Raw genomic sequence first — 15,414 nt, 5'->3', positions numbered from 1 at the left:
ATGAATGGATCAAGAAGATGTGGTTTATCTATACCATGGAATACTACATGGCAATGAGAAAGAATGAAATCTGGCCATGTGTAGCAACATGGATGGACCTTGAGGGTGTTATGCTGAGCGAAATAAGTCAGGCAGAGAAGGACAAATATCATATGTTTGCACGTATAGGAGGATTAGGAGGAACTTGACGGAGAACCAAGGGGGAGGAGAAGGGGGGAAATGGTGGGGGAAAGGGAGAGAGGCAAACCATGAGAGACTCTTGAATGCTGACAAAAACTGAGGACTGATGGATGTGGGGGGGAGGGGGGATGGGCATAGAGGAGGACACTTATGGGGATGAGCACTGAGTGTTTGTGGAAACTAATTTGACAATAAACTATTTGTAAAAAAAAAAAAAAAGTGGAGATGTGAGTGGCAAGTGAAGAGTTCAAGGAAATGTACAGGTTGCAGATTCAGATGTGGGAGTTGTCAGTCTATAGAAGGTTGAAGGCATTAGCGGCTGAGGGACTCCAAGGGTCCATGTTCCTTGTTGGTCACAGGGCTTCACCAGGTTTGGGCGCTGCAGACATGTTTCAGAGACAAATCCTGATGCTGGCTGGGTCACTAGGGAACCATGGCCCCCTGGAGGCTGGGACCGGGGACCCCTGTTTCATGGGAAGCTGGGTACTATGGAAGGAAATGTCCCTGCTCCATTCAAAGCTGGTGAAAGCCCTACTACTTAACTTGGCATTCAAGGCCCCTGCCTGAGCAGCAGCAGGCTCATATTTCTGCCTCTGTGCTCAGTGTGCCTTTCTTTGCCATAGCATGGAGAACTCCTGCTCATCTTTCAAAGCCCAGCTCAAATATTATCTTCTCTGTGAAGTCCCACCTCTTCTTCCCCCAACAAGGGGGTGGATATATTTAGGAAGTAATAGTTCTTGAAGCTCCCCTCTGTGCTAGGCACTGGGGCTGGTGAAAACACTCGATTCCTGCCCTCCGGGAGCCTACTGTCTGCTAGTAGAGACAGATATTCACTTAGAATCATCTAGCTGTGCATATCACATCAGTGACAGCAACAAAGAAAGACAAGTGAAGTGGCTCTCATCCTCCAATCCTAGAGCAGAGGTTTTGCATCAACCTGGCCTGGCCCAGGTACTTTGGGAGGGTTTCCCTGAGGAAACTGGCCTGAGGGTGGAGGAAGGAGTAAATGTTCACTGCATTGGTGGGGAGCCATGGCTCTCCCTGCAAGGCCTGAGTTGAGGCTGGAGGACAGAGCTCAGGATGGGATCTCATGGCAGGTGCAATTGGAAAGGGGGACAGGGGCCTCTGAGGCCAAGGTGAAGAGACTGGATTTTCTCCTGCTAGCACTGGGCAGGCTGCAAAGGCTTCTGAGCAGAGAGGGTGGCTTCTGGAGCGAGTGGAGGCAGGATTTTTGTAAAGTCCCTCTAGCTGCCTTAAGGAGAGGTAGTGGGGGCCACAGTGATTTTTCAGATCAGCCAAGTTCTGAAGCGCAGGAGACACAACTTCATCCTACATTTCTCTTAGAAGCTCCACTCTGGTGACGGTGGTAGGAACACTTCTCATTTGGTCTGGAGATCCTCAGCAGCACTTACCTGGGGTGGCGTCCACACGGTTCCTGGCTGGCAGGCCACTGGTGGCAATGGCTTTGTCCTGCTGTCCTGGCCAGGCCTCTGAACCCAGTGCTGCCCCAGGCTGCAGCTGGGCATTCCCTTCTGCTCTCAGGCCATCGGTGGGGAATACGCAAAGCTTGGGAACTTGTGACCCTGGCAGAGTAGGGAGTCCAGAAGGGGATCTGCGGCCCTAAGTGTGGTTCTCAGGGACCCAGAGTCAGTGCACAGGCTCCCTGCTCCCTCTGCCTCTTCCCCAGCACCCCTGGGCTCCCATGCGTCCCAGCCTGCCTGCGGTCCCATGCCCCTTTCTGTTCCCTCAAGGACTGGGCTTTGGAAATGCAGAGGCCAAGGACTCATTCCCAGCTTCTCCGGGAAGCTGCTGTTAGTCTTTCCCTAAAGTGACAGATGACTCCCTGATACAAGCACAGGGAAGGATATCATCTTAGTCATATTCTTGTTCAGACTGTTTAATCTGAACCTAGCCACGAGAACATATAAATTCAGATGGTACAACGATCTACAAGATACTTGGACATGTAAAAATGTAAAAGATGTCAGTGTTGTGAAAAAAAAGGGAAGCTGTTTCTGATTCAGTGAGACTGAAGAGTCATGATAACGGAAAGCAATGAATGATCCTTAAGTGGATCCTGGGTGGGCAAAGGAAGAGGCATAGAGGACATTATTGGGGCGTTTGGAGTGTGGCTGTGCTTTGGTATTAATGTCTGGGCCCTGGGCGCTCTCCTGGGAAAGGGGGTGGTGCACGTTGACCACTCCTTTGTTAAATTAGAGAGGAACGAAGGTATTGTGGTCGTGCAGGAATGTCCTTATTCTCAGGAATTGCCTGGCATGTTTGGGGATGAAGTATGGTGTATGTAACGTGCTTTCAATTGGCTCCAGGGGAGGGGGGAAATGTTTGTATGTACCTGTGAGGGATGATGCAAATATGGGAAAAGGTTGACAGTTGGTGATTCTGCGTAAAGGACAAGGTGTTTGTTATACTATTCTTTCAGCTGGTGGTGGTGGGGTCCCCCGCTGTGAAGACAGTAGGGCTGGGAGTGGAGACCCAGATTCTGCAAGTCAGGTGCTTTCCCCTCGCTGTGCTCTGCTAGAGAGTGCAGGATCCCTGCCAGAGACCCTGATCCAACCCTTAAGGCCCCTCCCCTGCCTAGCAGAAACAATCAGGCCCTGAGGGTAAGGGTCCCCTGAGGCCTGTCGGAGTAGAGCTGGGCTGCTAGCTAGACAGCAGCCCTCAAGTCCAGCCTGGCCACCTCCTGTGTTCACTCACCTGAGTGTCTGACTCCGTGCCCAGGGCAACCTGATACCTCTTCACTTACCCTTCTAGTCCCCCCCCACCCCACCCCAGCCTGGTCTCAGAGCAGGGGTAGGGCCAGAGAGGCGCCAGCCCCAGAGGTCATGAGAGCCACGCACGGTCAGCAGGTGCTCAGCCACCACTGATGGGACGCAGAGATGAGGGCGTGCTCCTCTGAGCGCAGGGGGTCTGGCCCACAGGGTGGGATGAGCTAGGAGGGCCCCACGGAGGCAGCCTGAACAAAGCTCTTGGGAAGGCAGTTCTGTGCATCTGGAGCCTGGGTGCAGTTCACTGCATCCTACCTGGGTGCGGCCAGGGGAGGAGGCCAGGTGTCTGAAACTCAGCTTGGCCCAAGAACTTCCTAAAAGGCATGTTCTTACCACTGGGCATTGGTGCTGAACATTCTACTGGCCAGAAGGCACTTTCCCCAGGTTCGACATCCCCCAAAGCAGCCACTGCCCTCTTGGACTTGATCAGAGTGTTCCTGCCCAGTTTGGTGGCGCTGTCACAGCTTCTCACAGCCTCCTGGTGTTGCTCTTCTGCCACCTGTTAGAGACCTGAACTCACATAGGACTTGTTCAGTGTCTCTCTCCCCAACTAGAGCGTGAGTTCTGTGACTGACTGCCAGGCCCTGGCCCAGGAGAGCAGGTGCTCAGGAAGTGAGATCAGTGCCTGTAACTGTCGGGAGGCAGCAGCCGGGGGTGCTGCGCGCCCCATCCTGGGAGCTGTGCGAGCCAAGCTGGGTCTGTGTTGTGGGTGAGGGCAGCCCATCGTGGCTCCCACATAGAAACTATGAGTTAAAGTACTCGTTTCTCACAGGAAGCAGGTTAAAGTGGATGCTGTGCACTCATTTTTGAGGTGCTGGAACAGAGAGCTGTTCTTTTGCCTAGGGTCATGACCGGGGTTGTGCCAGAGTTGGAATGATGGCTTACCCTCAAGTCCACCTGTCTTAGAGAGCTGCCATGTGGAAGGGGGCCTGGCCCAGTCTCTTGGGGTGTCCACTCCTCCCACCTCATTCATCCCGCTGCAAGAACACCATGAGCCCTTGGTACACGTTACCTCATTTATTCTCACAACATGCCTGTGAGGTAGGGAGGGGCAGGGACTGTCCCCATTTTACAGAGGAGGAAGTTGAGGCACACAGAGGTCGAGTGACTTGCCCAAGGTCACAGACGGCGGCCAAGCTGGAATGGGGCCCCAGAGCAGGCCCTCAGTTCACCCGGGGCCCCTGCAGCAAGTGCCCGACCCGAGGGCATCTCCAACGCCATCTCCGTCTCCGTGGTGGAGAGCAGCCCTCCTCGTGCACTGAGCTTGCTGAGGGCTGGGCCTCCCCCTCGCCCTGCCCGCCCCCCAACCCTGCAGGCCCAGGCCATCACAGCTCAGGGCTCATGACACCCTGGGAGTGGGGCTGGGGGGTAAGGAGAGAGAAGGAAGATTGGGGTAAAACAAAAACAAAAACAAAAAACCAAACCCAGAAAACTCAAAGAGGCTGGGCAGATGGGCCCACGGCAGGGGGCAGGTGGGAGACCAAAAAAGGCCGCTTACACACAAGGTATATATTTTTACACACACTTGTACACACACCTAGATATAGTACATGTAAAAATATATGCTATTCACACACCCGCCTCCTGCCAGGTGCCCCGAGAGCCAGCGGCGGCGCTGGTGGGCATGGGTGAGCAGAGGGGCGTTTGTTAAATATACACTCTAAGGTCTATGTGCATATGTACACATACGTACAGACGCAGCCGCCCGCCCCTCGGGTACTGTACACAGGCTTGGCCAGGGACAGACAGCCCCTGGAAAATGGGGTTCCTCTCTCGAGCATCCCCCGCAAGTCACTCTGAGTCAAACATTTTCCTGAAGGAAGAGGGGGTTGGAGAGAAGAAAAAGGCGGGAGTCTGGAGTGTGGTAACTGTGGCTTTTATCTCATTTCCCCCCCAAAGACTTCAACCCTCTTCCTGGAGAGGCGAGGACCCCACCCCCCTCACCTGGGGTGGCTGCTTCTGCTCTGGGGAGCCTGTACCTGCGTGTGCACGTGAGTGTGTGTTAGCACTTGGGCAAGGGTGCATGTCCACCTCTCTGTCCTCTGGGCTCTCAACCACAAACAGAGCTGAGGACGAGGAAGCCGACAGCCGGGATGGTGACCCCTGTGTGGGCTCTGAAGGGAAAAGAGAAAAACGTAGGAATGAAAACTGCAAGGTCAGAGCGGGGTGGCGGGAGGAGAAGGAAGGACGTGGCAGGGGCCCCAGGCTGTCCGCGTCTTGTAAACAAGCTAGTGCGAGTCCCCGGTAGATAGAACAAGTAAAAAGACCGCAGTCTGGAGGCTGGGCCGGGAGTTGCCGAGGTCCGTCTACCTAGTCCACCGCGGCCAGCAAGAGGGGGGAGAAAAGTTTTATAGTTTCGTGTTTTTGTTGACTTTCTTTTGTATGAAGTCTTCATAACCTAAAGCTGGGAGGGACCCAAAAAAGCCAAATTGTGAGCCCTTGTATGCGTCAATTTGAAAGTTGGCTCAGGGTCTCTGGACAGAATAACCATCCTAAAGGTTGAGAAAATTGTGTTCCATTCACGTTTAGTTTGTGGTGGTTTTTTGTTTGTTTTAATGATGACTTAAAATTGTTTGCTTCCCGCTTCCTGGTCTCAGAGTCGGGTCTGGGCCTCAGGGACGTAAATCTCGATGCTGTCCGCACTCTCTGTGGCTGAGTTCTGCCGCACAGAAGCTGCCCGTTTGGCCGCCAGGAGTCTCTTGCGGGCCTCCTGACGCTGCTTGTCCCCCGCATCGGAGGCCTTGTCGCGGCTCACTGCCGGCTTGGATTTAGCTGGCTTCTTTGGGACTGGAGGGGGTGGTTTCTTCTCTTCCTTTAGTGAGACAGTGAGGAGGGAAGAAAAATAAAATAAAGGTGCACCTTTTGTGTGGCGCTACCACCCGCTGTATGCTGGCAGCTGGAGTCTCCACCCCAGCCTCCCTACATCGGGCACAAGCAACACACATTTGGAATCAGAAAGCCACAAGAAGCGATGATAGTGGGAATAGCACAAGGCATAGGAGCAAAAAGCAAGCTTAGAATCCTAGAATGTTCTAGCAGGGATGGACAGATCACCTATTCCCACCCTTGCATCGAACCATTGAGAGCCTGAGTCACATGGCCAGAGATGGGGTTTAAATTCAGAGCCTCTGACTCCCAGGCCACATTTCACATGCTGTTCTAGGGATCAGAACTCACAAGGACCACAGTCCAATAACCAATAACCATAGGGGCCACTGGGTGCCACAGTTTTACAGAGGGAAGCCTGCACCTCAGGGAAGAGGCTGGCCCCAGGAGGACCGTTTTTCTGCTCCAAAGTTCCAACAGCCATGTCTACACTAGCACTGTGGCACGTGTCTCTTAGGAGCCCCATTTCTTAACATGCAGGGTGGGATGACATGCTTCAGGGGACGGCCTCCACTACACAGAGCGAGCGGCATGCTGGACGAGAGCCGAGCATGGACCCCGCGCACTGATGGACGTGAGCCCCCAGCTCAAAGACGACACACGGAGAAGGGAGCCAAGCAGCACTGACCGATGTGGGCAGCGTTATTGCCGACCAGGAATTTGTCCCTGGACTTCCCCTCCGCACTGCTCCATGCTCACCTTCCTCTTCTCGGGGGTTTCCACCAGCTGCCAGCTGTTGGCCTTGAGGTGGTAGAGTTCATCAAACTTCATGCTGATGTCCTCGATGGACAGCTGTAGCAGGTCCCAGAACCCTGCCAGGTCCTGGGCTGTTGGACGCGGGTTGGCTTCAGGGTTCTGTCGGGGAGATGGGGATCAGTGGGGCAAGCGACGCAGAGGCCTTTCCTGCACCCCACCTCAAGTATGGTCCCCTGGCCCTGCCAGCCCCAGTTAGGGTCTCTTGAGGCCTAGTCTCACTCTGCTGTTCTCAGGGTCAGTATCTATATGAGGGGATGAAGCCATTTCCCGGTCACTGCCAGATCTGATGGTGCAGATCTTTGGGAGAAAGAGATAGTCCCATCATGAGAGCAGGCCCTGCACATACATAGGACTGAGGCCTTTACCACCCCTGTAGGGCTACAGGGAGGAAGGCCTTCGTGTTCCTAATGTATGCCAGGCAGAAAACTGTTCTCATTTCACAGAAGTTCCTGGCCATGGTCCTAGAGTGAGGCAGGGAGAAGCCTGGATCACTGCCAGGTGGGCACAATTACAGAATCCTATGGAGTTCTCCGAACACATTTCTTATGGTGACTGCCCCAGCCAAGTAAGTCCCAAAGCCCTGTAGGTCCTAGAGACAAACACTGGCCACTGTCCTCCAGCCCTAGGAGCACACCACCCCTGGCCAAGTGGAGCCGAGGCTTCCACAGGAAAAGCTGCCCTACAGGTAAGAGTGAAGGAGAAAGCAACCTACCAAGCCTAGTGGTGGTATGTCTTTAGTTCTTACCTGTCTTCTTAGAGGATGTTTAATATAAATAAATCAGTGCTAAGAGATTTTTAAGTTTCATGTGGCTCTTTTCACAGAGAGTCCACTTTTCTATTTCAAGAGGTAGTAGAGATATGGAAGGACCATCCTTGGCCCATTCTTCATGCTGGCCACTGACACGCGTCACCAGCACCTTCTCCGTGTTAGGGAGGAGAGCACAGAGGCTTGGGGGCTAATCCAGCTGAGCAGGCAGCTGGTGGGTGGCAGCCCCGCTGTAGAGGAGGAAGAATCACACTCACCAGGTTTTGCTCACAGAGGCCCCGGAATTGCTGGAATTTCTGGGACATCAGTAGCTGGGCACTGCCCACAGCACTGAGGACTTTTCCTAAGACTGAGAAAGAGAAGGTGGAAAAAGACTAAGCAAAGCAAAGGGTTTGCAGGGTAGAAGGCAGGATCAGGGTGTGGCTCTTATGCCTCTCCCCACCGCCTTAGGGTATCAGTCATCATTTGGTGAAGGGCTCTGGTCTTCATTTTACTCATGCATCAATCTGCTCTCATGGCCAAAAAAAAAAAAAAAGGAAGCAATATAGATAAAGTGAACTCCATCCCCTAGTTCCTAAGGATATTTTATGGCAATAAATTTGAAAACTGAGTTTAAATGGAAAAATTTCCAGGAAAACATGAACTAGAATCAAGAAACAGAAAATCTTATTAGACCAAAGCCGTTTTTAAAAAACTGAACAAGGTAAATATCTTCCCAGAAAAACAACCAAGCTGAACTATGTAGTTTTACAGGTGTTGTTTTATAAAACCTTCAGGGAACAGATAGTCCCGGTATTATATATTCAGACTGTTCCAGAGAATAAATAAAACATAGGAAATGACACCGCTAATTTCAAGAGCCCTAAGAACAGATAGGACATACCAAAAATAAACTGTTCTGAACATAAAGGCAAAAGTCTTAAATAAAATACAGGCAAACAGAATCTAACAGGAGAGTTACCCAGGAAGTGTGCAGCCCAGTAATAGAAGATTGATCTTTTAGTGTGACTTCTAGCTTTAAAGTTGTGGCATGGTGGTGCCTGGGTGACTCAGGCAGTTAAGCCTCTAACTCACGATTTCAGCTCATTTCAGCTCGGGTCATGATCTCAAGGTTCATGAGTTCAAGCCCCGCAATGGGCTCTGTGCTAACAGTGTGGAGCCTGCTTGGGAGTCAGTCAGTCTCTCTCTCTCTCTCTCTCTCCCTCTCCCCCTCTCTCTCTCCCTCTCCCCCCTCCCCCGCTCACTCTCTGAAAATAATTTTTAAAAAGTACAAAAAAATTAAGTTGTGGCATAAAGAGAGTACTGCTTCCCAACCCCCACAGAGTGACTGCAAAGCAAAACAAAGAGGAGATAGAAATCCAGCCTTCCTCTGACAGAACTCTGCAGCTGTCTGTGAAGTAGGCTGCCTGCCCCCTGCTGGGATAGCAGCCCCAGGAGGAGGACTCTACGGGTTGCAAGTCTACATAAAGGTGGCAGTTTTGAGAAGCCAGTACTCCTATTTGAAATAAAAAGGGGGTATGGACTGCAGCAAGAGCTTTCCTGAACCTGGTTCAGCACCAAGGGGTTGGGGGAGGGGGCTCTGCACTATAAGCAGCCTGGTCACTACCAGGGGAGAAGACAGGGCTGAAGACAGCACCCATCCCTGTGCCTTCGGAGCTCCGGCCGGCCTGGGATGCAGCGTTGTCCCTCTCCCACTGTGATCTACTTACAGGAGCTCATTACAGAAGAATTTTGCCTCATTAAGAAAGTAGTAATTGAAAAGGAGCTGAAAAGATATTATAGGAACAGCAAATGGCACATGAACATTCACCAGAAAGTTCTGGCTAGAAAACAATGAGAAGCGTGATATTTAGCCATGAATCTGTAAACTGGTAGTTGAAGGCAGGGATGGAGGTGCTCTGAAAAGAGATATTGGACAATGAAAGGAGATAAAGCCTGAGGAAAATCAGGCCATCACAGAAACCAGGGCCACTTGGGAAGCAGCACAAAGAATAAACCCTGCTACCAGCCAGTCAGGACTAGGAGAGAGAACAGGAGTGAAAAGGCTCCTGATGCGAAACACTCAAACTGCTTGATAACAAAATAAGATGTCTTTTTAAATGAATAGCTAACCTGCTGGGAATAAAATGAGCCACCCCCCAACCCCCTTTCAAGGCAGGTGATTGGAGACATTTGGTCTATGGTAGAGTAGGAATAAAAGGGAACGATTCTCCCAAGAATTCCCAAACCATAAGACTGCATTTGTGTACTTCATTTTTAAAGGAATAAAAGCAGCAACTAAATAAGAAAAAAAAAAAAAAAGAGAGAGACTATCAAAAAAGTGACTAAGAGCCATGGAAGAGAATGAGGGCCACAGTGGACATCTGTCAGCTCTGCCAGAAGAGAGCAGACTGAATGGAAAAGAAGACATATTCAAAGAGAATGTGATTTAGGATTTTCCAGAAATGGCTAATGACACCTGACACTCAGAGTCAGGAAGCCAAATGAATCCCAAGCAAATTCACATTTACAGTAAAATGGAAGACACAGAGAAAAAAGCAGCCAAAGGAATCTTTCTGCTAAAGAAATGAATTAAACAGCAAATTTCTCAACTATAACAATGGAAAATTACTGACGGAGTTTTTCTGGGTGGAGAATTCTATCATTCCAGAATGAGCATGGATGGCAAAGAACAGTTTCTTCCACAGAATGCTGGGAAAACTATCATAAGCAAAAGAATGAAGTTGGACCCTTAATAATGAATCTAAGAGCTATAAAACTCTTAGATAAAAACAGCATATCTTGATGACCTTGGATTGGGCAGTAGTTTAAGACACCAAAAGCACAGGCAACAAAAGATAAAACTGGCTTCACTAAAACTAAAAACTTTTATGCATCAAAGGATGCTATGAAGAAACTGTGATGACAACCCAAAGAATGGGCAAATCACTTGCAAATTACATATCTAAGAAAGGGTTAATATGAAGACATCATAACTCCTACAACTCAACAAAAAGATAATCCAATTAAAAAGGAGCAAGGACTTGAATAGACATTTCTCCAAAGATACACAAATGGTCAGTAGCATCCTCAACATCATCAGTCTTAGGGAATTGCAAACCAAAGCCAAAAAGCCCAGAAAAACAAATGTTGGCAAAGATGTGGGGAGACCAGACCCCTTGTGCATTGCTGGTGGGAATGTGAACCAGTGTAGCCGCTGTGGTCTGGCTGTTCCTCAGAAAGTTAAACACTGAATTACCATATAACTAAAAAATCCCACTTGTAGGTATGTACCCCAAAAAACTGAAAACAGCCTTAAACAGATACCTGTATGCCAGTATTCACAGCAGCATTATTCATAGTAGTCAAAGATGGAAGCAACCCAAGTGCTCATCAGTAGATGAATGGATACTATGGTATATGTGTACAATGAAATACTAGCCCTAAAAAGGAAATGAAGTTCTGGTAAATAAACCTCACGTTTATAGACAAACAAAAAGGGGCATGTGTGTGACTCAGTCATTTGAGTATTCGGCTCTTGGTTTAGGCTCAGGTCATGATCTCATGGTTCATGGGTTTGAGCTCTGTGTCAGGTCAGGCTCCACGCTGACTGGTACAGAACTTGCTTGGGATCCTCTCTCTCCCTCTCTCTTCACCTGTACTGCTTGCTCACGCGCGCTCTCGCTCTCTCTCTCTCTCTCTCTCTCTCTCAAGACAAATAAAATAGGGACTGGCTGGCTCAGTCATGGAGCATGTGATCCTTAATGTTGGGGATGTGAGTTCAAGACCCACAATGAGCACTGAGTTTGCTTAGAAAACAAAACCATAAATGTCTAAGTAACCCACTGGTCAAAGAAATCACAGTGGAAGTTGGAATATTACATATCCTAACTTGTTAGATATGGCTAATATAGTACTTAAAGGGAAATCCATAGGCTTCATAACAGACTTTTAAAAAGGACTGGATGGCCTGGGTGGTTCAGTTGGTTAAGCTTCTGACTTCGGCTCAGGTCATGATCTCACGGCTCGTGGGTTTGAGCCCCACATCAGGCTCTGTGCTTATAGCTCAGAGCCTGGAGCCTGCTTCGGATTCTTTGTCTCCCTCTCTCTCTGACCCTCTCCTAATCACACTGCCTCTCTCTCTCTCTCTCTCTCTCTCTCTCTCAGAAATAAATAAAACATTAAAAAAAATTTTTTTTAAAGGACTGGAAAAGATGAGTTAAATATCCAATTTAAGACATTAGTATCCAATTAAAGACATTAGTGAAGGAACAATACAATGAACCCAAAGAGAGGAGAAATTTAATAAAATAAACCCTGCCAAATCAAAATAAAAAGGAGACAGGTACAAAAAAAAAGATCAGGAATGGAAAAATAGCTATATAACATAACCTAATACTAGAAAGAATATGTATTTTTTTAGGATTATATTTTTAAGTAATCTCTAAACCCCAACATGGGGCTTGAACTTACAACCCCAAGATCAAGAGTTGCATGCTTTGCCAACTAAGCCAGCCAGGCTCCCCTGGAAAAGATATTTTTTAAAAGTTTTATGAAATAATGAGATAAAAGATAATTTTGTTCTTAAAGCATATGAATAGATGAAAAATCTAAAACTCATTTTATGAACTAGATAACCTTTACACTAAACAGGGCAAGCATGAGAAAGGAAAATTACCAGCCAACTTTTAATGAACAAAGGCAAAATTATTAACAGATATTAACAAATCAAGTCCAACAATGTACTAAAATGATAATGTATCATTATTCAGCTTAGTCTATTCTGGTAATACAAGACTTATCCACATTAGAAAATTGTAATTACTTCTGATTCTGGCCATGAAAAACCACTTAGTAGCAGACAAACCAAACCCTCCCACTAAGAACAAGTGCAAAAAACAAAGAAAAAACAAAAAAAAGCAAAACAAAACCCAGAAAATCTCAAGGCATTATTAAAAAATTACCAAAGCAACCAGAATCTGAGAGGCTAACATATTCCCAGTGAGATGGGAAATAACATTGAGGTGAGTCTGGTGTTCTGTACTGCTTGTACCCTCTCCCAATTTATAAGCAGCATGAAGCTGAGAGGCTGAGAAGCCAAGTAGAAAGCGGGGTTACAAGGCTGAGAAGTTGAGCAGAGCCTGAAGCAGCTTCGTGGGGATTGGGAGACCAAAGTTGGAATCCAGAACAACCAAAGGCAGACAAGACCTGAAGTCAAGGAAGCTGCATTAAGCTAGTAAGCAATGCTTCCATCAGTCTTACGGTGTAGGAGACACAAATTGGACTTCAGAGTTTGCCAAGAAGGAGGGGCTTGAACATTCCACAGGCTCTCTCTGGGATTCCCTGGAGAGTGCACACTAGAATGAGGATAAGTAGAAATACATAGTGTCAAAACACCCAGCTCCCAAACAGTTCAACAGGATTAAGTTGGCTTGGCCCTACCCTGACTGCCTGCAAGAAGCAAAACTAAATCCTTTCTGGAAGCACAGAAAATCATCCTGAGCCAAACTGTTTTCATATACAGTTTCTGGCACTGAATAAAAATTACCAATCATAGCAAAGAAAAAACCAAATGCACACCAAAAGAGAGAAAACAGAAAAAGGTAAAAGACCTGTGAGGGATGTACATACTAGAGTTACTGGACAAGGGCTTTTAAATAACTAAATATGTCCAAGGAAATATGTGACAAGATGAAGAACATTGGCAGAGAACCAAAGCCTATCACAAAGAACCAAATGGAAATTCTAGAATTAAAAAATACAGTAATTGAAATTAGGACTGCAAACAGGTGGGTTTAATAGATTAGTTACAGCTAAACTATAATCCGGCAGGAAGTATCCAGACTGAGGCCCTGAGGAGGAAAATGGAAAATACAGAAAATAGAATGAAGAAACCTAAAACACAGCAGTCTAATGAATGTGTAACTGGCACTCACAGGAGAGAAGAAATAAAATGGAGCAGAAATCTGAGTAAATAATGGTCAAGATTTTTCTAAAACCAATGCAAGTTTTCATAGCTGAAGATTCAAGAAAGCCTATAAATATCAAGCTGGACAAACCACAAAGAAAACCACACCTAGATGTCACAGTAAAGTTGATAAAACTCCCAACACAAGGAGAAAATCTTAAAAGCAGACAGAGGGGAGAAAACAAAGGATTTTCCAAAGGAGTAGCAGGAAGACTGACAGATGACTAATAGGCTAGGAACCAGAACAAAATCAGAGACATAAAGTACCGAAGGAAGATCAATACCAACCTACAATTCTTAGCAAAAATACTATTCAAAAAGAGGGGACAGTACAGACATTTTAAGATAAACACTGCACTAAAATAAATACTGAGCAGAGTTCTTTGGGCTTTTGCTTTAGTTCTTTAGGAAGAAAAATGATCCTCCTAAGTAGAAGCACAGAAATAAAGGAGTGAAAGGGTTAAAAAAAAAAAGTGAGCAAAGCTAAGTAAATATTCATTGTAATATTGATTGTATAAAATAAAAACAAAGTCCTGTAGCAGTTAGACTATATACAGAACTATAATACTTCACAGCAATAGTATAATAGGAAGGGAATAAAAGTGTTCTAACATCCTTGTATCTTCTGTGAAGTGGTAAACGTACTACTAAGAGTACTCTTTACAAAGTCAAGAATGCAGGTTGTAATCTTTTAGAGTACCTACTAAAAGAATAATAAGCTAACATAAAAAAAGTGGAACTACTTAGTTAATCCAAAAAGAAGTCAAGAAAAGAGAAAAATTTCAATAAAATTTGCTACATCACTAGATTAAGAAAGCGAATTTAGATATGATTATTTAAATGTAGCAGAGGTGCCTGGGTGGCTCACTCAGTTAAGTGTCCGACTTTTGATTTAGGCAAAAGTCATGATCTCATGGTTCACAAGTTTGAGCCCCATGTTGGGGCTGTGTGCTGACAGCATGGAGCCTGCTTGGGATTCTCTCTCTCTCAACAATTTTTTTAAAACAGAAAAAGAGTATTTATAACAAACTTATGGTAAACATCATAGGTAAACATCATACTCAATGGTACAATGTGAAAAAGCAATTACTTTTTTTTTGAGTAGGCTCCATGTCCAACATGGGGCTTACACTCAACACCCTGAGAGATCAAAAGCCGCATTCTCTAACAGATGGAGTCAGTCAAGAGCTTCTGAGAAAGGAGTTTCTTATTTAAAATAATAAGAACATAACGTTTCTAGATAAAAAATCACTATAAAGGTCAAGAGCATTTCATTAATAAACAAGAAATACAGCTTACATCCCTGCAAAATGAAAATATTAATCTAACAAATCTTACGTAGGAAATACAAAATCCAACTGAAAACAGTAAAGAAGACCTATATAAATGGAGAGTTTGGAAATCAATTCTCACCTTTCTGGTCAATTGATTTTTAATTTTTTTTACTGTGTTTTATTTATTTCTGTGAGAGAGAGAGCAAACGAACAAGCAGGGGAGGGTCAGAGAAAGAGGAAGATACAGAATCTGAAGCAGTCTCTAGGCTCTGAGCTAGATGTCAGTACAGAGCCCGACGCGGGGCTCGAACCCACAAACCGTGAGATCATGACCTGAGCCAAAGTCGGACACTCAACCGACTGAGCCACGCAGGCACCCCTCTGGTCAATTGATTTTTGACAAGTGTGCCAAGAACCATTCATTGAGGAAAGAACAGTCTCTCTAACAAATGGTACTAGGACGATTGGATATCCAAATGTCAAAGATTCAAAGTGAACCCATATACCTCGCACCATACTCAAAAATTAACTCACAGACCTAAATGTCAGCTAAAACTATAAAACTCTTACAAGTAAATAGAAGTAAATCTTCATGACCCTGGATTAGGGAATTTTTTTTTTTTTTTAAGTTTATTTAGAAAGGGAGGGAGGGAAGGAGAAGGGGATGAGGTGGGGGAGAGAGAGAGAAACACAAGTGGGGGAGGGGCAGAGAACAAGAGGGTAAGGGATAGAATCCCAATCAGGCTCTGCACTGACATAGGTCTTAAACTCAAAAATCAAACTCATGAACCATGAAATCATGACCTGAGCCCAAACCAA

At 46.6% G+C, this 15,414-nt stretch overlaps 1 protein-coding gene across 7 annotated transcripts in view; it reads right to left on the bottom strand.

Moving 5' to 3' along the window:
* Positions 1 to 4,929: 4,929 nt before the first annotated feature.
* Positions 4,930 to 15,414, bottom strand: part of DLGAP4 (DLG associated protein 4) — an 81,299-nt gene continuing 70,814 nt past the window's right edge. For all 7 annotated transcript variants that reach the window (XM_039227127.1, XM_039227121.1, XM_039227122.1 and 4 more), the window contains 3 exons: positions 7,632 to 7,723; positions 6,552 to 6,707; positions 4,930 to 5,778 (listed from right to left, as the gene is read on the bottom strand). In XM_039227127.1, coding sequence (XP_039083058.1) covers positions 5,560 to 5,778; positions 6,552 to 6,707; positions 7,632 to 7,723 — 467 coding nt within the window. In that variant the 3' untranslated portion in view covers positions 4,930 to 5,559. The remainder of the gene's footprint in view (positions 5,779 to 6,551; positions 6,708 to 7,631; positions 7,724 to 15,414) is intronic.

The sequence above is a fragment of the Hyaena hyaena genome, unplaced genomic scaffold, assembly GCF_003009895.1.
Source record: "Hyaena hyaena isolate Hyena2069 unplaced genomic scaffold, ASM300989v1 scaffold_25, whole genome shotgun sequence".
NCBI lineage: Eukaryota > Metazoa > Chordata > Mammalia > Carnivora > Hyaenidae > Hyaena > Hyaena hyaena.
This window is presented reverse-complemented; position numbering and strand designations above follow the sequence as displayed.